General features: G+C 40.4%; 1 protein-coding gene and 1 long non-coding RNA gene across 17 annotated transcripts in view; one reads left to right on the top strand and one right to left on the bottom strand.

Moving 5' to 3' along the window:
• Nucleotides 1-23,608, bottom strand: part of ptprfa (protein tyrosine phosphatase receptor type Fa) — a 283,480-nt gene that overhangs the window by 2,676 nt on the left and 257,196 nt on the right. For all 16 annotated transcript variants that reach the window (XM_051377735.1, XM_051377747.1, XM_051377738.1 and 13 more), the window contains 8 exons: nucleotides 20,195-20,314; nucleotides 19,279-19,433; nucleotides 16,306-16,591; nucleotides 13,685-13,863; nucleotides 7,002-7,128; nucleotides 5,549-5,674; nucleotides 3,273-3,427; nucleotides 1,240-1,375 (listed from right to left, as the gene is read on the bottom strand). In XM_051377735.1, coding sequence (XP_051233695.1) covers nucleotides 1,240-1,375; nucleotides 3,273-3,427; nucleotides 5,549-5,674; nucleotides 7,002-7,128; nucleotides 13,685-13,863; nucleotides 16,306-16,591; nucleotides 19,279-19,433; nucleotides 20,195-20,314 — 1,284 coding nt within the window. The remainder of the gene's footprint in view (nucleotides 1-1,239; nucleotides 1,376-3,272; nucleotides 3,428-5,548; nucleotides 5,675-7,001; nucleotides 7,129-13,684; nucleotides 13,864-16,305; nucleotides 16,592-19,278; nucleotides 19,434-20,194; nucleotides 20,315-23,608) is intronic.
• LOC127350846 (uncharacterized) overlaps nucleotides 1-23,608 on the top strand; it is a 45,187-nt gene that overhangs the window by 17,059 nt on the left and 4,520 nt on the right. The gene's annotated exons all lie outside the window — the stretch shown is intronic.

Here is a 23,608-nt window from a genome sequence, read left to right as displayed (position 1 = left end):
ACACAGAGCAACATCCATTTGAAATCAGATTCTGTCCACATGACGGATCAAAGTCCAATATTCACTCTGCTTTTAGCTCTGGTTTCCAACAACTCCAGAGAAAAATATCTCTCTTTAGTTGCTAAATGCTCCACTGTGTTCACCAGCCAGTGTAACTGTACACTGTGTAGTGTAGTCATATAATCTGTTGTTAATATAAAAATACAGATTAAGGGAGCGACTCATCGCTACACAAACTTTGTTGTCTGTAAAACCATTGTTTTCCTGTGGTACAGCGCGTTCCTCTCTTGCGCCACGCGTTGCGGTTTTAGGCACAAAGAAAAGATATTTTCAACTTTTTAGCACAAGGTGGAGAGTCAAGAGGCAAGCTTTACTACTTCACCAATTCCTTCCTGTTTTGATGCCATTTACTACACTGATAAATAGGTTGGCTAGCTAGCTGTTGGACTGTGAGAGAGCCACAGAGCAGGGGTCTAGTGGGGGGTAAACCCAAGTAACCTCAGTTTTAACCTCTTTGAATGAAGCTAGAGTTTACTCATCTTGAGCTCGACATCTGCTTTAATACATTTCCTGTACAAAGCCCTGCTCCACAGGCAGACAAATTTAAAGTACTTTACTTGAATATATACATTTTATGCTTCTTTATACCTCCTATTCCCCCACATTTATCTGACAGCTGTACTTACTGCTTCATTTGCAGAGTTAGGATCTACATACTAAACATATGATCATCTTGTAACATACAATGCATTGTTACAACAGTAGGTGAAGTAGTTAAAATACACTCCACCTCAACCAGTGTTTAGAATGCTGCTTACACAGTAATAATAGTAATCCTATAATGTTCTACATGACACATAAAACAGAGACGTTGGGGTGGGGGTAATTTCCAAATAACATGAGGTCCCCTGGTCATACTAGTCCTGTGCAAATGGGGTTCAAAGTCAGTTTCTGCTCTGGATGCTCTAATGTGCTGTTGTGTAGCCAATTCTCAAGTGTTGTATGTCACATCACATGACCTAATCCGCCCTCACCTGTCACTATGTGTCAACAGCCATACATAAACCTGTAAGACACAGTGCCTAAACCACTGCGTAATGATTACATTACAAGCCCATCCTCGTATTTTTTTAAATCAACCATTCAGTTTAACCTGTTAATATTTTTACAGCTGTATTGTGTTTACCCCCATCATACTCTATTCTTATTGACGTTCTCACCAGTGGCAGTGTACCGTACCTCTGTCTGCACCATGGCTGGCCTCTGAGTTCGTAGCGTCTTGACGGTTTGGAAGAGGTCGACCACTCCCTCGTACCTCATCCTCTCCAGGACAATGCTCAGGGTGATGAACACACCAGTCCGTCCAACACCAGCACTGGTGGACACACACATTATTACACTCATTAGAAATTCACATACACATATACATCTGAAGGCCAGATCTAATAAAGACTAAAAACAGGATCCAGACGGTAACAGATGGAGTCAGCACTTTGACAACTGCTTCTGTACAGGCATATAAGGATACAAACAGAACTTCAGAAAAGACAAGCTAACTCAACACTCTTCTGACTATTTTGTTAGGTTAAAATGAATACGAGGCACCAAATAACTGCACAGAGATCATCTGCAGTGCTGCTTTAAAGGAAAGAGCTCATAATACAAGGGATTATGAGAATAAGGAGATTGATGTTGAAACCTAAAGGCCAGGACACACCAACCCGACGGCAGAAAAGCAGTCGGACTGATCAGTCGGCCCCCGTCTCCCCGAGTCGGTCAAAAAAGTGTCTTCGAACACACCAAACCGACGCCGACTGGAGCGTACGTTCTGCGTGTGCGTGAGGCGTAATACGTCCCCATAACAGCAGGCGGCGCTAATCTGTGTTGTCGCCCCAAAAAAATGAAAACCGGAAGTGATGGATCACTCTAGACCTAGTAAACACAGAGCACGCTGTCGTCAGTCATTGTTTTCATCAGAGAGTGTTGATAGTAGTCAAGAAGGATCGTTATTGTCATTAATCGCTGAACGGAAAATACAATGGCTAATAATAACAAGATACTAGAGCCCGTCTACGGAGAGCCTGGCCACAGGCTGCAGTTCCACCAGAGTTCCACTGGGGGCGATCGCCCATGAGTGCAGAATGAGTGGGAGCAGATGGAGCTAAACGGCTAAATTTGTCTCTTTCACCTGATTGTCGTTGAGAAATCTCAGATTTGATTGTAGTTTTTTCAAGTTCAACATGGGTTATAGGTCGAAAGTTGAATGAACGAGTACATATGTCCTTTCGATTTCTTACAGGTTGAGATGTTGTTGCCCATAACACGCTAGCATTCTGCTAATGAACACTGATTGGTCAGTGAAGGACTGATTACAACCAGAGATCCCGCTTGATGGCATCGTGGCATCCGAAGCGGGAATATGAATATTTCGGTTTGGTGTTTAAAACAGCAAAACAAAAACTCTTTCTAGCACGTGTATTGACAGGGAGAGCCTAACCTGTGTCAGCTGTGTTGTCGATGCCTCGAGAGAAAAGGAAGAGCAGAGCGTGGAAGCACAAAGAGACTCGAGACTTGCCGTAAAGCAGTATCTCTGGCCGTATGATTTGTATGACGTCATTGACATTTTAAAAGACTTTTTAAAGCAAATAAGTGACTCTAAAAAATCAAACACCCAGCAATGTGTAATTTCTTTGCATCCCCTTTTGAATGCCACATTCAAATTACTAGACAAAAAATGATATCCTGAGAAAAGTGGATTTTGAGGGTATAGCTCCATAGAGCTGCCATTCATTCTGCACTCATCCTGTGAGCGCCCTCATATGGAACCAGAGTGGAACTGCAACAGTTCAGAAGCCGGAAGTATACCGAGAGTGGAACTTCTCCCCTTATTAGACATTCTCTGAAGATACTGGCGTTGGCGTAGTATGTTTACCATCGTCACTTCCGGTTTTCTCGTGCACTCACTGATTCGCTAGTCAAGGGCTATCACTCTACCAGTCAGATTGGTCATTGAGGCCAACGGCCACTGGCCGATTCTACATGTCGAATCGGCCAAAATGAACGCTGACACCGACGCCGACTGACGACGGCACGGGACACACCGAACCAACTCGAGTCACCGACCTCGCCTGACTGTCCGGCGACGTCCGACGGCCGATAATCGGGTTGGTGTGTTCGGGCCTTTATAGGCAGCAGTTCTTCATGTCTGGTGAGCAGGGCAAAAAGAAACCCCTGCAGATGGTAATGAGATCCAATACCACTCTATGTGTTACCTGCAGTGCACAGTGATTGGTCCATCTTGTCCAAACTGCTCCTTAGTTTTATGGACCTGGCCAATGAAGTCGATGAATCCCTCCCCAGTTTTTGGCACTCCTTGCTCCGGCCAGTCAGTGAACTGAAACTGCCTGATGGTCCTCGACTGACCATCCTAACCAACACACAGGACAGTGGACAGATATTGTAAGTAAGTCTCACACAGATCTACAGTCCAGTCCAGTGCTGCATGTTACCAAAGAGTAAAGTATTACTATAATTATATTATTTATAATATAATATAATATAATTAGTTTTTCCTGGAAATCAAGACATTAGTGTTCGAGTTTCAGTGCATAAATATCATTTACACTCACATTCACACCTACAAGCAATTTAGAGTCACCAGTTAACCCTGCATGTCTTTGTGGGAGGACGGCGGAACACCCAAAGGGAACCCACGCAGACACAGGGAGAACACGCAAACTCCACACAGGTATATAGCAGGTACAATTGCAAAGTAAAGTTGAAAAAGAAACCACATTAACATAAACGCATCAAATTAACATCATTTTATATGTATTTGTTGTCAAAACTGTAAAGAGCAATTCAAAAATAAAGCAAATTGGGACTGGCATAATATCCTCACACTTTTCTCCCTATTTCCCTATTATCTTGTGTTCTACAAGATTACATGAATGATCCTTTTTGGGCATTTCTTATGTGGTATCTGTGGTTATAAAAAACACATTTTTTCACCCAAATTGTCAGGAGGAAAAAGAATGAGCGTGCCGGAGCTCCTTCACTCAGAGGTTGAAAGTAACTAAATACAAATACTTAATTACTCTACTTGTAGTTTTGTAATTTTTACTTTTACTCATACATTTACTACTGTACTACATTTTCAAAACAGGCTTGTTAGTTTAGTTTTAATGCATTTGAGGGAAATTATTGATTTTATTTTTATTTTGCATAATTACACGTCTTGGTGCATATCATACATGCCAGACGCAATGTAACCAAAAAGATATAACAAGAAGGAACAGACAAGAAAGGGACCCTGTTTGAAGTTTCAGTAACCTTTGCACAGAAACAACTGGTGAAATATCCATCAGAAAAACCAAGAAACTACTTTTGACTTTTATACTTTGAGTACATTTCAGAGCCTGTACTTTTTCACTTTTACTTGAGTCTAAAAGTTGAATCAGAACTTCCACTTTTACTAGATTATTTTTATACACAAGTGTCTTTACTTGAGTAAAGAATGTGTGTACTTTTGCCACCTATGTCTCTACCATGATGCGATGATAATCGAGCAAAACCCAGAACAAGAGGCAGTTTCCAGGGAAAGTCCCTGGCTACATCTGGACATTTTTTTATACCAAAATGTAAAAAAGACAACCAGTAGTTGTTCCACATACTGTAGATAAAATTGTAGTTAGCTATGTTGATTTTTCAATCTCTGGTGTTATGATAATGACATTAATCTGTCTTGTAGCTAGTGGTCCGTTGGGCTTTTAATTGGTGTGCGTTAGAAAGCAGTTTAAGGACGAGCGTGTAGGATTTAGTGGCATCTAGTGCTGTAGAAACATGGCGGTAAGTGGAGATGAAACAGAGACAAAGCGGAGTGAAAGCAGCTCTTTCTAAGGTAACGAAAACACAACAATTCTTATTTTCAGATGATTATACACTCACGAAAAATTAGGGATATCCTATTCCATTTCTGCCAATAGATCTTCCTAAATGTTACACACTAGACCTTTAGGTTGACGTAATAATAAAATTGTTAACCAGGTGCTTATTTGAGTAGGTTTCTCTCATTTTTACTTGAGTCATTTTTTATGAGAGTAATTGTACTTTTATTTGAGTGTAGATTTTCAGTTCTCTACCAACCACTAGTTAGACTTTAGAAAGTCTGTAGTTTGCTAAAAGACACTAAAGGCTGTTTTCAAGCCCCAAAGCATATGCTAAGTGTATGGGGCATAGTAGAAGATTTTTGGTATAATTTGGGGAAGCATACTGTACATCGTAGATGTAGAGACCCGATCTCAGTCATGAACAATCAAATCAGCGCTTCTTCTTCCCAGCAGTGAACTCTGTTGCCTGTGTGGGGATTGTGCGAGGAAATGCTAAAAAGACACAGATGGAAAGAGAAACCTCTGCACAGACTGAAAACTGCACTTTGCCAACAGTTTGCTCTGTTATAAAAATAGCGCCCTCAGTGACACTGATGTCCTTTCCAGTCAAAATGAGCAGAGCTGAAGCCATTTTCCTGCTGCCTCTGAGGAAAACCTACCCTGGCGTCTGTGACTTTGAACTCTCTCAGGATGTACTGAGGCATGTTGTACTCAGCCATGGGGTCCACTACGAAGTACTGGTAGCGTGCAGAGCGCTCGGCAGGCCAGTACTGATGGCACTTTTCCTAAACGATGGAGAGAGGACATGTATCACAATGTATGTTATTGGAATATGTGCCTTTTTGAGTTTTACCTGCAATGAAACCACTATCATTATAAAGCTTGCAAAATCAAAGCAACAGATTCATGTTGTGAAATGGGCAGTTACTGTTAAGGGAGGCAGGGTCATATTCACCTTAGGGCAAAAATATGCTGTTGGGGCCCCTACTGACCACCCCCACTAAATCTCTCCAAGTACATTGCACACAGAAAACAACTTCATTTTTTGCCCGGTAAATAACTAGTACTCCTATGCTACCTGCTTCTAGGCTTTCTATCTGTAAATTGGTTTGTAGTAGTTTGACTAAATTTTATTTTGATACACAGTGAACTGGGTTTTTTTTAAGGAGCCTGAGAGTCTGGGACTCCAGGACAGTTGCTCATTCTGTTGGTAGTAATCCAGCCAGAAAGACAGCTTATATGTTATGTGTCTGTTACATGTGTATATTTGATATTGATATGTACATATGTGAATATGTGATTGTTAAATGTGTACATGTGATATGTGTATATGTGAAATGTATATATATAATATTTCTATGTGATATGTATATTTGTATATGTGCATATGTGCATATGTGATTGATAGGGGACTGCAGAGAAATAAGGTCTTTGTTACCAGATTTAATAAGGAAATTGTAATGAATTTTAAAATGCATAATAATTTAAAATCATGTCCTTTATGGAGTATAGATGGCAGAGGCACCTCCCTTTGGTTTTTATATTTATTTTGAAGAGGACAGAATTGGAGCCTGATGCGGTGAATCTCATCTCATGTCTGACTTCTGTTTAGGGCATTAACATAAAATAGCAGCAGGTCACTGCTGGATTGTAGCACTGTAATTGAACATACTTAGGCCTAATTACAATTGAATGGTGCTTCACAATAGCACAGTTACTGTCTCAATTATAGTAAGGTATATGTTAAGTGGTATTAATTATATTATATGTATTGTTACTACATTAAGCATCAAGTATCAAAAATATCACTGTTTAAGCACATAAGTTGTGAGTGCACATAGAAGAATACTTAGTGTACTTAAAGTTCAGTCATCTTTTTTACAATGAAAAACAGTAGAAAAGATTTAGTAAACATTTGATGCATTTCATATCCCCCCAAAAAGCATGATCAATCATTCTAAAATTAAACCAAATTCTAAATAGTTTAAAATCTTAAAATGCAATCAATATCTTGATTATTAGAATTAGAATGATCAACTGCTTTATATGATTTAAGGCTTTCATTTTAATCAATGTGTTTTATACTTAATGACATGACATAAGGTGTGTTACCCGTCCCATCTCGCGGAGTTTGGTGAGCATGACCACGATGGTGGAGTTGTGTTCCCACAGCATTCTCCAGAAGTCCTCCGTGGTCTCTGCTAACGGGCCCTGGGTGGCCATGTACGCTTTCTGCTGCCTGCAAATTGGAACAGAAACACGTCTGTGTTTACTCCTCAGGGTTCTGACTGCACTGCTGTTATTTGGATTCTATTTCTTCCTCCTCGGCCCTAGCTGTGGTACTGCTGCAGAATTTCATTTCACTGTAATAAAAATATAGCTGATGCTGTGGTAACTTATGGCGTCTGGTCATATTTATGTCAAGAGAAACAGTCATCAAACAGCCTTAACATATTGGTATGTAGTTTGTTTTGCCCAGGCTGTGATTAGATGAAGTTTGTTTACATCCAGATGAACTTGCTTGGGGGCCTGAGGGTAAAAATCAGCTGACGGCTCCTATTGTCCCCCTTTCCTATTGCTTTCTGTCAGTCTGATAAGAGCCTCAAACATGACAAAGTGTTGTAGAAGTAGCAGTTTTTCAATATTTCCATTTAGGAGAGAGATTATTAGTCCATACGACATATCTAGGTATACACAGATTATCACAAGCTGCCAAATCAACTACAAAGCAGCCAAACTGGGGGGAACACTACCCAATCTGGCAAAACTGTTGTCTATGCACTGATACACACAAGTACTAGTAGTTATTCTTATTGTGGCAGAGTACTACTGCCACAACAAGTTATGTAATAACAAGATATTTTAATGTTATTACGACATATAAACCTTTCCTCTCATTACATTATACTATTTTCAATGGTAAATGGACTGTACTTATATAGTGCCTTTCTAGTCTTTCGACCACTCAATGCGCTGTACAATACATGCCACACTCATCCCATTCACACACATTCATACACTGATGGCAGTGGCTGCCATGCAAGGTGCCAACTGCTCAACAGAACGGAAACTAAGCATTACACCCTAAACACCGATGCACAGCATCAGGAACAGTTTGGGGTTCAGTGTCTTGCTCAAGGACACTTCAACATGCAGTGAGACGAGCCGGGGATCCAATCACAATCTTCCGATTAGTGGACAACCCGCTCTACCTCTGAGCCACAGCCACCCACTATACTATTTTTAAATAGTAGCCTATATTGTTATACCAAAAAAAATATGTCAGAAAAACATGAAAATATCTTGTAATGTGAAAAATATCTTGTTATGACAATAAACCTCTCACATTATAACGTGATACTGATCAGTTTTTCTTTTTCTGACATGGAAGCAATATGTTTCTGTCCCTATAAATACAATGTGCTACAATGAACACTACAGCAGTATGAAACCTACATATGGCATGTTAATAATGTTATAGCTCAAATAGCAGCGGCAGCCTTTCTCTAGAAAACTACCTGGAACCTTTGCTGTGGTGTCAATTGGTATCAACACCCAACATTTTTGGCCTCCTTAGTAAAGAGACTGATTGAACTGCACCCGCCTCCGGGCCCTGTGAGGGTTTCTTGCCAACATACAAAAGCATTCAGTGCCACTTGCTGAAATGCATTCTGTGTATCCTTGAGCCAAAATAAAAGTCTGCTTGACTGCCATTGCTAATAACACTGATATTATTGTTATTATTATTATTACTAGTATTATTACTACAGTTACTATTATTACTATAATCACTGCTCATTGTCCCCCATCGTAATATCAATAACCAGCTTACGGACAGTGATCCTGGGGCTTTTTAGTCCATAAGGTAGTCGCCCATTTTCCCCAGCTGTTTTTTTATATGTAAACTGAAAATCAAAATAAAATCTTCAAACTTGCTTGTTATTTTATCAGATGCAATCTCTCTTTAATATACATCTGCATATGACGTACAATATTATTATTGTCATACAAATGTACAGTATGTGAGCTTGCAATAATATTGTAAAACTGAGTTTAACTGGATTCAGCCATCACCACAGTTCTTTAATAGCTTATAGATGCAGGCAATGACATCCCACAACTATTGAATGAACCCCTCAGGTGTTAAATATTTAATTTTGCACTGCTCCTTAAAGTAAATTTGATGAGTCAGCTGTTGCTAATGTGTGCACTGATATTTAAATCGTTTTGCTTGAACACAGACTCTTTTTAACAGCGCTGTTAAAATGACAGATGCCATCCCAGCTGCTCAGCCCGGCTCTGGGCAATGCACTGCGGTAGTTATGGTACATGCCCAAGAGGGGGCAGTGTTGAAGCAGGTAGTAGGGGGGCTGATGGCTTTAGTGCCCGTGCGGCACACATGCTGAGAATTTGTGTTATCTGTATACATCAGTGCTCTATCCGTGTGTGTGTGTGTGTGTGTGTGTGTGTGTGTGCCAGTGATGGCTGGAGGCACTGTTGTTTTTGGTCCTGCTTTCAGGTTTACCTCTGTGCAACAAGCTCTGGAATTGTTATTTGAATACTTCATAATACAACAACTAAATATAAAAAATGCCACTTGTCACTTTACTGCATGCTGTATTTGATTGAGAATTTCAGGCAGCAGGACAATGTACTGTATGTGGGATTGAGTCCAAATAAACTACAGTGTTTGTTCATAGTAATGAAGAAACATGTCACCCACTGGCCTGTCCCATTGGGAACTACTTGGGGTTCAATGTTTTGGTCAAGGACACTTCAACACGTGGACAGGAGGAGCCAGGGATCAACCCCGCAATTAGTAAACAACCACCTGTATTTCGTGAGCCACAGTTGCCAGTGCAGCTCACAGATGTGGTTTAAGTAGTTTTTGCAACAATTAAGCTCTATGGCACAGAGGAAGAAGATATATCAGGCCCTGGATACACTCAATATGTTTTTTTGTTTGTCTGGTAAGGGGTAGAAAAAAACATTCTACTTAAATCAAATGCTTCAGAGTGGATATCGACAACATAATAATGCATTTCCATCCTGGTGCAATCCCGGATCTTGGAAGTATAATTCTAGTTTATTTTCTTAGTTTTGGCCACGATTCCTATCAATCATAATAACATGGTACTCACAAAGTTAATTTCTGATATCTAAGAAATGTAATGTTGTGATAAGAAGTCTGATGAGTTTGGACAGATAATGATGTAATTGACCCCTAGGCACACACAGAGCAGCAGGGGTCATTTGGCCTCTGTTTCAGCAACATTTTGCAGGTTGACCATAATTTGGAGGATATTCCTGTTTCAATGTTAACCTTCTATACTTTCTGTAGTTGTGTGCACACTAGGGATGGTAAGATTCACTGATTTGCATCAGTGCACTGGCAAAAAAGTTGAAGATGAAATCGCTCTGTTTAAAAATGTGTGCAGGTGGATCGTTTCTAACATTTTTGCATCAGTAAAATCTGAAGTATTTGTTATATGACCAATGTAAATGTGACTAATACTTTTTTATTTAGATTGGTTCCTCTCTAAACTGTTTTTCTAACTGGTTAAGAACCAAAGAAATAAAATCAAACTATCTGAGCCATACTGAGTTGCATAGCCACTATCTTTTGCATCACATTGTGTCACTGTTAAACTGTGATGGTAAGACAGTGAGAGGAGGTAAAATGAACGGTTAAAAATCACTGCAATTGTGGCTCCAAACAGTAACTACAGGGAGGAGTAGTGTGGACCAGGAGGACCCCTTTTCCACCAAATTAGGTCTGGTTCAAGATAAATAATTTTCTTATTAAGAATAAAGTTGCCTCCTGTGTTAACTGTCTGTAGTTGAATAGGGTCGGCCTACACTGCTGTATTTTAACATCGGTCATAATAACAGTACTTGGGAGAGCCTGATATTTATTTGTTACACGCTGTAAAAGATTTGAGAAACACTGCTTTGAAAAGATATTCAGAAAATGCAAAAACATTTTCAAAAAGTAGTCCATTAAAGCTCCATTCTCAATGGCTTTCAGATCTAAATCAGGAACATTACATTTTTAAAACAATATTTGTTGTAAATCATGATAAAAAGGACTGTATGGGCGCCCGTTTAGCTCAGTGGGTAGAGCTGGAGACCCATGTACCGAGGCTGAGTCCTTGCTGCAGTGGCCCAGGGTTCGAATCCAACCTGCGGCCCTTTGCTGCGTGTCATCCCCCCTCTCTGCCCCCCTTTCCGGTCTGTCTTCAGCTGTCTCTATCATAAAGGCAATAAAAAGCCCAAAAAATATACTTACCAAAAAAGGACAGAATAAAATGTAATGAATTTTGCTCTCCACTTCATTTAACTCACAATATCCAATCAGTTTTTTTCATCTTTGGTCACACCACTGTATCTTCCCATTTCAATATTAATAGGTGTTATGTGGCGTACAAAGTTTGAGAAACACTAGTTTAAATAATGTGGATAAACTGATAATTGACAGAAACAATGACCAAACCAACAATATAATGCAAGTTGTATTATAATAGAATAATAATCTATTAAGAATATAAGAATATTAGTCACCTTACAGCCAATTAACAGTTGTGCAGTTAATAGGTTATTCTAAAAGGGATCCATAACAGAGCTCTATTAAAAGATAATAAGTGGTTTAAGCTGGGAGTCCATTCTATTAAAGTTCTCTAATACAGAGGTAATGATATAGTGGTGTAAGCCTGCTGTCTGACTCTCTATTTTACATCACAGGCAGTGAGGTGAATGACTACAGCTGATATACTAGAGGTCATTGGACACTTCCACAAATCATCATAATCATGACCCCCCCCAATCTATCCTAATCCACGCTGTGCACTTGGGTTCAGAGAGTGCTAGAGCTCCCTGTATCTCACTGCACTCTTAACTACTGCAACAGGAATTAGAGAGGGATTACAGGACACCCCTGCCTCCTTCCCCATCCTCCCTTAGGTGGGGGTGCCCAGAGGGACTTCATTAGGTGCTGACAGCCAAGAACAAGCTGAGAACACCCACCCTCACTGCAAGTAAAAGGGGAAGTCCTAATTCATTAGCCCATCCTTGTACTCTGTTAGTGCACTGGAATGTATTTCCAATTAGTGCTTGCTTTTTCATGAAAGATAATGCTTCTCTACTGACATCTGATGCTGTATGTATGACTGTGTTACTAAACCCTTTTAAAATAATAATTTGCTTTATAAGACCTTGAACACATGTCAGTGAGCCACACTGTTGTGTTACATGTTCCTTTATTACCATGACACCCCACACACACACACACACGCACAAATGCACACTCGCACACACGCACAAATGCACACACACACACACACACACACACACACACACACACACACACACACACACACACACACACACAGTAGTTTATTTTGTCTCAACCTATATGCACCGCCCTGCTGCCCCACATAGTCACTAGAGCACCAATTGTAGATAAATCCACCGCTGAACCTAGTCCCAAACAAATACACTGAGAATCTATACACAAACAGAATCTGTGGTTCCAGGGAGAGGTACTGTATGTGGCCACTGCAGTTCAGAATGGTCGAACAGCTTCAACACAGACGAAGACAGATCCAGCAACAACATAGTTTGGTGATTTTTGTAATATAAGAGAAAGTTCCCAAATGAGCCACCATGTTTGAAATCTGGGAGCAGAAAGTGTTTGTCCAATCAGTTGCAGCCAGGAAGTGTAGCGCAGCTGTAGGAGGGTGTAGCCTTTTGTTAGCCAATATGACTACAAGTAGCCAATGTTGGGAAGTGGCGTGACCCTTGGATCCAAAAACACAGTCTCTGTGGACAGTGAATAATTGCAAAATGTTGAACATATTGAGCACAGTGTTAGTTCAGGCAGGCCATGAAGTCAAGCTCAGCTTTCAGCTCCAGCTACAACAGCTGATTGATCATAAACACACATCAGCTGATGGCTCAGCTGATTTCTTCCAAAGCTTCCTATTGGAAAACTACATACAATCCCTTCAAGCATCCAATTGGTAAATGTCATTCAGGGCTCCTTATTTAAGCTGCTTTAGCCTGCCTACCTTTGCTGCTTCCCCTGCAAGCCGCTTTGTAACCCACCTCCACCCCAGCTCCTCCTTTTATGTTGCATCAGATTTATTCATTATGTCATTTCTGTTGCAATTGATGCTTGCTCTCTTTTACCCTGGGCGTGGAAGGGCAAGGGGGTCCCAGAACAGGGCCATACCACCAAATATACTATCTGCATTTGGAAATAAAGTTTTCTTTTAACAAAAGTAGTCCTGACTGAATTCCTAAAAATCTGTAAATAGTAAATTGTGATGTATTTACTGTCTGTAAATGTGGTTATAATGAATGTAAAAAGAAGTCGATATTTCACTGAGTACAAAGGGATAAAATGATGTCTGTGTCCTGAGGCCCATGAGTGAAAATGTCTTGTGGACTGGAAATATTGGAGTAATCAGTTCATTTCTCTGGCATGTCACCTATCTCCAACAGCCTATCCATTTACAAGAGGGAAAAAAAACAGGAGAGAATTAACCGACCTGTCAATAAGACCAATTTGTTTTGACAACTGCCACAACAAAGGGATGGTAGGCAGTGAAACAATGGACTCCATATCAGCCTGTAATTTACTGCTGTCAGCTGCCAGAGAAAAGGTCCACCTCCATACTCATTAGAGGTGCAGCAGCTGAGCAGATTCTGTACTACCATCCCTGGACATTTTTTGCACAATACCTTACTGTTTCTGTGTTTCTCATTCGCCAGTGAAATCACTTCTGTGGACTCACCTGTATCCGTCAATGAAGCTGGCGTTGATATAGTCTGAGCCCTCCACTCCTCTGATTGGCTGCAGGCAGACACGGGTGGACTCGAAAGGCATGATGTTCACCAGGCGGTTTTTGAATTTGTTACACGGCAGGTTGGCACTGATGAATCTTGAGGTATGTGCTTTAGAGTTGGCCAGTTTCTGTGGAGACAGAGGATATGTCTGTCCGAGACACAGCCCAGAGATGACTGCACTGCAGCTTTATATCTACACCCACCATCTCCACTGTCCGCCTCTGGTCTTTTAAAGTGCTAATTCAAGCAGTCTTGGTGGAATGAGGTGTAGCATGGTGCGCTAACACTCTTATTGATGGATGAAAATTAAGCACTTTGAGCTGATCCTCTTTGTTCTTTGACTTCAAATAAAAACCTGATGGATGTTCAAACTCATTCTGAAGACAATGAAAAGTCAAAACAAACTGACATACATTTACTGTGAACTGACAGAAACAGAACTCTTGAAAGCAACATCTCAGTTTTTTTTTTTTTGGGGGGGGGCTTGCTTTCCTGATGGGCCCTAATGTCCTTCCTCTGCATCCTCTGTCAATTTGAGAAGTGTTTGTGAAAGAAATTTGCAGTGAGTTGGGGATCAAAACCGAATTATACTCTGTAAGGATTTACAGCCATCCTGCTTCCATGAACAAGCAGCAGTTGTGTCGTGCCCCCCCAAGATGGGGCTGGTTAAATCACTGTGATATCGCTGAGGAGTGGAGGACGGGGTGGTGCTGCAGTTCATCCCATGTAAAACCACCTAACCCAGTAGGACCTTATCTTCAGGCTGTCAGACATCCAGTTTGTCCCAGCACTCCTTCACTCTCCGTCTGTCATCTGAAGCTCAAAACTTAGGCTGTCACAGCTCCTCCTCTAAGAAGGAGTTCATCTCTTTTAAACAGGCTGAAGATGAAAATCCTTCCTCTTCCCTAGCTCACACTGCATCATGCAGTTAAAGGGGCACTCCAGCCATTCAGTATTGCACTTCCATGAAGTTGACTTGTGAGACACATTACAGCCACCAACCAGTCAAGTTGCAGATTAAATCCATGTCTGTCCAGACTCATATATGTTGTGAAAAATGGAAATTATCATTATCAGTGAACATACATTACACATGTTCTTGATTACTATGTAGAGCTAGCTATACTAAATGTGTTGCTTTTGGTTTTTCCTGAAATTTTTAGAATTAGGAAGGAAGTGGAAGGGGAGATGGAAAAATGAAAGCCTGTACTGTAGTATTGTTAACTCTGTGTTAACATGTGTGTGAAATCTGGAATCAGCTAGTTCATTCTTAAATTATGGCTAAAATCTGTTTTTAGGTGACCAGTTGTGAAATATGGTCATTGATTCTTGAGCTATGGCCACCAAATTCCAATCAGTTCATCCTTGAGTCAAAGTGGACATTTGTGCCAAATTTGAAGATTCCCTCAAGACGCTCCTGAGATATCACGTTTAAAAGAACAGGAGGGACAGACAGATGGACAACCCAAAAATATAATGTCTCTGGCCACCGCTGGCACAAGTAGCTGCAGTATACCTGCATTATACTTTTCTTGACTTGTCAAACACAGGTGTAATTAATAACATGAACGATCAATTGCATTAACTGCTGCAATGGAGCATCATTAATGTATTTAGTACCACCTGTGCCTTTCCTGGTAAGACAAATTAATCAAAATGTCTGCTATGAAAAGGCTCTTTAAATCAAATTCAACGGTGCTAATGCCAGCCAGGCTACCAGGAACATGTTGGCAAGATTTGATGGAACGTTTTTAGAGAGAGGAACTGTAAAACGTGATGTTCAGGTTCAAACACAGACATTAAGTTTTCATAGGTTGTGCTAAGTTTTATTTTGTTTCTGGTGAGTTTGAATCAAGTGTGTTTTACAGTTCAATCAGTTATCGGCAAGGCTAAAGTAATTTTGTCTGTGGATTCTGGTGGCGATCAATATAATATTACAGCTGGTTCTGGTTAAACAAAAGCTCAATCTCCATAGTGATCCTTTCCATAACGTCGTCAGACACTTAAAAGAACAATCTGAGCCTGTCAGTGGCAAAAATAACTTTTAGTAGATGGGCGTATTTGTCGCCCATCTTGTTACACTGCAGCCCATTTTCCACATCTAACAGCTTCAACTTTAAACACCAAAGTTTAAAGTTGGTGATTGTTTTTGGAACAGTGAAAGACCGTTTTGGTGAGTTTTATTTTTTTTCTGTTGGGTTTGAATGAAGTCTGTTTGAACAATCTGGGAGGTAAAATTTGCATTTTGTCTCAATAGAGTCTGGTGTGTCACAGTGCTCGCTCATTTGTTTTGGTCTGAGAGGGTGGTGCTCTAGTGCGACATCTAGTCTGAACAAAAGAGGGAGAATTTGGTCATGGTCAAAATTGATTATGCTTTTACAATGTCAGTTTTTAATTTACAATGCAATTTTTAACAACAGCCATTTGATTTCATAATACCTTGCTGCATCGCTAAGTCAGTCCAGCAAAACAAACACAGACCCGGTATGTGATTGGAGTGCTACTTTGACAAGACTGTTAGGCTGTACAAACTCCCCATTCAACTGAAAACAAACAACCAAAAACAAACCTTAAACTCCAGTTCCATGGCGGTGACAGTCTCTCCAAGAGGGATCTGGGTGAGCTTTTGAATGTGGGCGTACAGGTTTCGGGCAGGGACTTCTGTGTTGCCACACGTTGCAGCTTCCAGCAGCGCCTCGTGGATGAACACGTACTGATCCTCCGTCTGCACCATGTAGTTCCTCTGAGCTCGCATGCATGTCACATGACCGTAAATGTCTACTGACTTCTCGTGTTTCATCCTCTCCAGCATGGCTTCGATCACAATGAAGCAGCCAGTCCGGCCCACACCAGCACTGATAGAGCACAAAGAGGAAACATTGTTATTGTTGTTAGGATTTGTTGTTGCCTTGGCAATAACTAATATTTCTGGGGTCCATATTCAAGTAAAATACATAAAGTAAACAATACAGTTACATCAAACCGAACATATACAAAACATTAAAACATTAAGAACAATTCCATCAATTGACATGTAAAGAACATACATATAAAGTATAGTATAAGTATGTTCCAGTTAGATATTCATTAGTGTTTGGTTGGGCGTAGTGTAATGGGACTCCTCCTCATTTGCCTTGTTTGATTACTGCGTGTATTTCCAGAAGAATAATATTTTGTTTCAAAGCTACTATATTTCTTAACATAGTTAATAAAGTACATCTGAACCTGTCCTCAACTTTGAGCCATGTGAGATCAGCATGCATTTTATTTACATTTACGCTTACTGAGCGGTGAAGTGCTGATTGTGCTGCTCTGTTCTGCACTAACTGAAGATATTCCTGACCAGATAACTGAGCAGCAATCAATAGTGTCTTGTATTACCTGCAGGGTGCAACTTGGACTGAGAAATTGGCATCATCTTCTGATAACAGATACCCCTCCTTCCATTTTTGTAGCTATTTTGTTTATGTGACTTCTCCAGGACAGCTGCTCAGTGTAACAGAGCCTTTGCAGTGAGCTTACATGCACAATAGCAGCACTCTAACTCTATTTGGCCAGAATGTAACTGAACCTTAATCAGTATCATTATGTATCAACACCTGTGTTTACCCTACTGTTTCATGTCAAAATGGCTGCTGTGAAAAAGGTCTATTGATTAACATTATTTTCATTCTCATCAAACCTTTCAACGACCCCTGGCATTGTGTATGACACAACAAAATGCATTGAATTGAAATCTTGGGAATTAGTTAAAGCAAACATACCAAAGTCTTCTTACAAATGAAAAGCTGAATTCATAGAATTAAAAACACACTTGTTCAGTATATAAATGCTGTTATGGCCTTACTTGGTCTTGTACAACTAGTAGCTTCTGTTGCTAATGTTAATAAACTTTAGAAAGACAGTGTCATTTTATTAGCCCAATATCACAGTGCGATTCAAGATTTAGATATTACTGTACAGTAAGTATTACAGTAATGTGTTTAGACTGAGTGTAGGGCAAACTTTAGACAGGGATTGTATATTAATCAAAATATCAATGCAGTGAAGCAAGTGGACACAAAACATTGTTGTGTACATTGCTAGAAACAGCTAATGTCTGTACCCTAGTGCACATCGGCTGTTTGCGGGAAAAAAACACTCCAGCAGTAAATTTTTTACAAATAAGGTGAGGTGAAAATTTGCTTTGCGTACAGTCTGAACACACCTTTATACTACATTTTACTGTATACCACTGTCCTGTAGTTGTTACTTGTGTCCATAGTGGCCGCTGTTCACCAAAATGAACAAAGACTGTGCTCTCAGATCATGTATTTGTCTACTGTGCTTATACATAGTCAAATTTACCTAACTTGGTTTCTAGTGAAATAATCCTAACAAAGAACATTCTTACCATGCCAGACACATGTTGTGTAGTGAATGCTACTGTATTGCCTCAGCCCTTCATTATGGCGTGTGGTGATACTTTGCGACATCACTGACCCGACTTCTCCACATAGAAAGTGATGGTAAGGTCTCTTAAACAGCAGGGAGGGAGCACTCTGCCTAGAGAAAACTGCACTGTACTTTTTAGATCTTTGCCTCTCTTGTTCCTTTGATGTGTTTGCTATAAAACTTGACATACCAGCAGGGCTAGTTGCTGTGTACAATGCACAAATGACACTCATACCGGTGCTAACATGATATTGTAATAAATATCTGTATTAAAGCTTTACTGGTGCCTAAACACTGCCTGAAACGACTTAAAAAAAAAAAAGATGGTTGACAACATTAAATCACCAGATGCTTCACCCCTTTACACACATCTGTTTTAAACATTTGTTGCACCTCCCGCAATGTACTGGAGTCCTTTCAAGTGTTGGAGCCATGTAGAGACAGAACAGCTGTAATGTTAACTAGCGACAAGCAAAATGGGGCACCAATGCATTGTGATTCAGTCTGGAAGATACCGATCTTATAGGAACCGTGTCTATCATTAACGCAGTGTTGTATATCATGAGGACGAGTCTCTCAGATTAATTGTGAGATTCCTCCTTGGAGTCAGCACAACACCTCCCAGGCTAAAGAGCCTCTCCACAGGCGCTCCAGACATGACTCTGTGTTGAATTTCATGGATATTGTAGGGGAATGGTTCCAGATCTCCATCTCTGACCCCGATTTCAAATTCAGACTTCAGTGTCATGGTTGAAGGAAGCTGTATCTTCCTCATTGAAAGCAAAGAAGTCACTCCACAGATTGTTGCTCAAATGTGCTTAAAAAGACACGTTTGATTGTCCTATTATGCAGATAATTGAAGAACTTGTGATTACTGAATTTAGGACAGAAGGTAATGCGATTACATTAATGTGTTACTTTGTAATGCATTGTGTCTGTGGACTGGCATTGCAATAGTGTCAAGACCGGTCAGTGCAAATTGCTACATCTTCCATCTGTGTCTCTTTTAGGTTATTAAACTGTATCCATTTTTCACGACAGTTCAGTTGTCAATGGGTAAGTTGTGTTATACTGGGCAACTCACTTTGCAATGTAAGAGGTAGTTTACCTGCAGTGGACCACCATGGGTCCAGTGTCTGGAGGATTACAGGCCTTGACTCTGCGTAGAAAGGCTAGCGTTGGGGTGGGGTACTCAGGCACTCCGTGGTCAGGCCAGGCCATGAACTGGAACTGTCGAACCTCTCTCTTCTCACTCGAGCCATTCTGTTAGAGCACACAACATTTATAAAAATGTGATTCAACACGCTGAAAATTCCATGATTTGATGACATGAATTAACAAATGCACTGCAATGACTGATCAATCATCAGACTGATTAATTGGAGAATCTCTCACGATGAAATTACCATTCATCACAATTGCACACCGAGCAGCACTCAAAAGCATGAATAAAGAGCACTTGATGAATGGAAACATTGGTAAAGCACTATCAATGGCAAACCATTTTTTATCAGATCTACAATAAAGGCGTGGAAACTTTTATTCATAACATTCAGCGAAGCACAGTTTCCATATTTTCTCTATTCAAGCGCCTGGTCACAATTTTCTTAGACTCTCAACCTTTTCTGACATTTGTCACATTGCCTGTTTCATCTGTAAGTTGTAGTGATGCTTTTTCTCTCTTTCAAGAAAGAGAGAGAGAGACAGACAGGGGATAGTGAGTTGAAAATGTTATAATAGCAAGGAAGAAGACTGCTTTTTGTTCTCTTACAGGCAACCGATGAACTTATTTGTCGTTTTCGTTTTAGTTATTAGATAATGAATTCTGCTGCCTGTTTTTATTAATAATACATAATTAGTGGACAGAGCTTTTGGGTTTGTAAAGCAAAGCCAACTTGGAAACCGACATGTTTAATTGCCATCAGATTAACATTACAAGGTGTATGTCTGAAAGGGGCTGTAGTGCTGTCTGCTGTCAAACACTGTCATACTCCATCTTTGCATTATACAAGTAGAGTTCTTACCTTAAAGAGGGCGAATGTACGGACACTGTATGTAGCCAGCTCCACAGTGTCCAACATGGTCACCTGAATCATCCCATAAGTTTCTGTGCCTCTGCTGGGCCAATATTGGTCACACTTCACCTGCACACACATGAATGAAGAATGAGTTATATATATGACATTTGTATATTTGATTTATATCTTTGGTTACTGCAGCTACAGAAGTCTTGTGAGCTCACATCTTTCTAACTCCACCCACCAGAATTATTTCATTTTATTTCATTCTCAAACGTTTCAAAGTCTCCAGACCCAACCAATGCTGACTCAAGTGACATCACTTGAGGACATTTATCAGACTTCACACAGTTCCCTCTTGAGACAGAAAAGGCTTTATACAACTTTTTTCACATATGCTGTACCTGGAAACATAATTTGATGCCTGTAGCTCCACACAGGTAAATAATCACCACTGATTTTGTTTTTCTTAAATCGCCTTTAATAGATAGTGACAGCTGAAGATAGACGGGAAGGGTGGGGGGGGGGATGAGTGCAGGATTCGACAGCAGGGACTCAGCCTTGGTACATGGGTCGCCAGCTCTACCAAGTGAGCTATGCGGGCGCCCCACCCGCTAGGTGTGTGTGAGGAAGTGTGTGAGAAGTGACTGCATGCTTGAAAACAACAATGGGGGCTGCTAAAGAGGTTAGCATAGATGCTGCTAGCATCAGTTCTATCAGAACTGGAGAGTATTTCTTCATTCAAAAAGAAGAGTAAAGAACAGCACTGAAGGCTTTTCTCCATCTTTCTCTCTTCTAAGGGATAAGAGTTTGACTATGTTATATGGTTTACTGATCTGATTGGTTGAAGCTCACCCATGACAGACGGTGATAGATGGACGGTTCATCCAATCACCTACCAAATGTTGCGTATAAGTGCCTGCTCTTTTCCAAACAGTTTCCAACAACGACGTCCCAGATGGTTCCTTGTAACAAACCATTGGTGACTGGTTATCTAACAAGTGACAGACTAGCTAACTTTGTCAAGATGGTATTTGGTAAGTCGCACAAATTCACATGTCAAAGCACGAACACAGTACAAATTTGCTTCACCTCCAGAGGGGAATCCACCGATCTCAGAAATGCTATTGAAACAACGTGATTTCAATCCAAAATGTCATGGTCATAAATACCGGTGAGACCAGGCTCAGCATTGGAGCTGATAATGTAATGTCTGTCTTGATGGTGGCACTAGAAAAAAGGTTAGAGGGTGATTAAAATCAAAGGGATTTAACAGTTTCTAATGACAACTTCCCAAATGGTTCTGCATGACAAACCATATGCCACAGTGTAACTGCTTTTAGAATGACACTGAGACGTGTCAGGGCAACATGATGTCTGTGCTTCAGAAAAACTATAACAAATCACTGTTGAGAAATTAATTTAAAACAACTAGGTTTGGTTTAGGTAAAGATTACCGAGTTAAAATAGGTCAAATTACTACTTCATTGTCATAGTTACAAAAATACCCAGGAAACTAACAGAGGTCTCCCATATCACTGAATATGAGTTTCTTTGGGGGGCTTTTATTGCCCTTAATGGATAGTGACAGTGAAGACAGACAGGAAAGGGGGGGCAGAGATTGGCTATGACACGCAGAGGGGACACAGGTCAGATTCAAACCCTGGGCCAACTCAGCCTTGGTACACAGGGTGCCATCTCTACCAGGTGAGCTATCTGTGAGCTATATTTAAATTAATAAATCAAACAGTTATAAAGTTGTACTACAAGTAAAAGTTACACATACATTCTCAGGACTTTGTAATGCAATGCAAATGGAAAAAATTAGTTCAAACAGGGTTCTTCAGATTAAAAAGACTGAGTCACAGAACAAATTGGTACAATCAGCGTGAGCCCTGTTAGTGTTGCTGTTATTATTCCTCTCTTGGCTGTGGGAGGGATGGATGCAGAGGAGGACAGGGGGGGAAGGAACACACATTTGGACATCAGTGCTGACTCGAGGGGACTGATGGCTGCGGCCTGCAGGAGCTTGGCATAACAGATGGGGTGATTACGCTTCATAGACCTAGGTGCGGGTGACATTGTGTGTGTGTGTGTGTGTGTGTGTGTGTGTGTGGGGGGGGGGCGGATTGGCGATGCCTGTGGCCGAGCACAGGACCACATGGCCTTTGGTCAAGAGACGGTTCACCACCTGGATGAATCACACACAGCTCATTAAGTGTTACAGGCAAACACAACACAAAGTTAACTGGAGATCTGAGAGAGCGCCCTCACTAGAATAACAAGAGCGTTGGTCACTTGTTGGAACCTATGTTACGTTTGTGTTTGATGTTATATTTAGTCTTAGTTGATGCACTTTTCATTAGTCAGATATTCGAAAAACAAAAACAATGTCAAACAGGAGCTGTATCAGGGGAATTATTGCAACAGGGACCTTTTCTCTTGTAACACAGCACTGCTGCATGTGCTAACTGCTAATGAGCTGCTGCCACTAGCTAGTGAGCTTTCCTATCAGTCTGTGAATCTTTGTTTTTGGAAATGATTTATTCTGTGTTTTGAACAAAAAGACTTGTGTGATGTTATACTGTGTTGAGTCTCTGAGCTGGTTGTTCTGACACATTCAGAATCATTACTGCTTTCATGGTAATCATTTAACAGCCACCTGTTAAAATATATGTATTTAAATAATAAAATTAATTAAAAACACTGATTATCTGGTTATCATGGCACCTGTCAGTGGCTGGGATATATTAGGAAGCAAGTGAACATTTTGTCCTCAGAGTTGATGTGTTAAAGCAGGAAGAATGGGCAGCGTGAGGATTTGAGAGACAGGGTCATAGTCATCCAAAGCTCACTGATGCAAGTTGGTCTTAGTAACCATGGTTCACATCCTGTCCCATACAAACAGTCAACGTTGGTTTCTTTCGCAACATTGAAGGACCACTCTTTGGGATTCAGTGGCATCTAGTGGTGAGATTGCAGATTGCAAGCAGATTGAAGACCTTGTATGCTTATAATCCAAACCCTGAGGTGTCTCACTTATTTTGCCTAATGAGACCTTAGTGTCAGGACTGCAGCAGTGCTGTTGACTTACTGTACTGAACAGTGTTGTATTTACAGTAAAAGTTTTTTTTTTTTACCTGTGACATGTGTTGGGGATATCAGATGATGCTGTCACTTCTAATCTGCACTCACATCTTCTCATAAAAAAATTTTCTTCAAGATTTGAAATTACTTTCATTGATAATCTGTAATGTTATTACCTGCATAAAGGGTAAATTAATTAAAAACAACAACGGCATAATTTTTTCATGCCTTAAAACAGCACAGTCAGGATTTTCAACGTCCCTTTGCATGACTGGTGTTACATTATTATACAACCACAACCACGCTGTTGCAACTCTCAACATGGGTTTTATT

The sequence above is a fragment of the Dicentrarchus labrax genome, unplaced genomic scaffold, assembly GCF_905237075.1.
Source record: "Dicentrarchus labrax unplaced genomic scaffold, dlabrax2021, whole genome shotgun sequence".
NCBI lineage: Eukaryota > Metazoa > Chordata > Actinopteri > Moronidae > Dicentrarchus > Dicentrarchus labrax.
The sequence above is the reverse complement of the archived record's forward strand: the minus strand, read 5'-3'. Positions and strand labels throughout refer to the sequence as shown.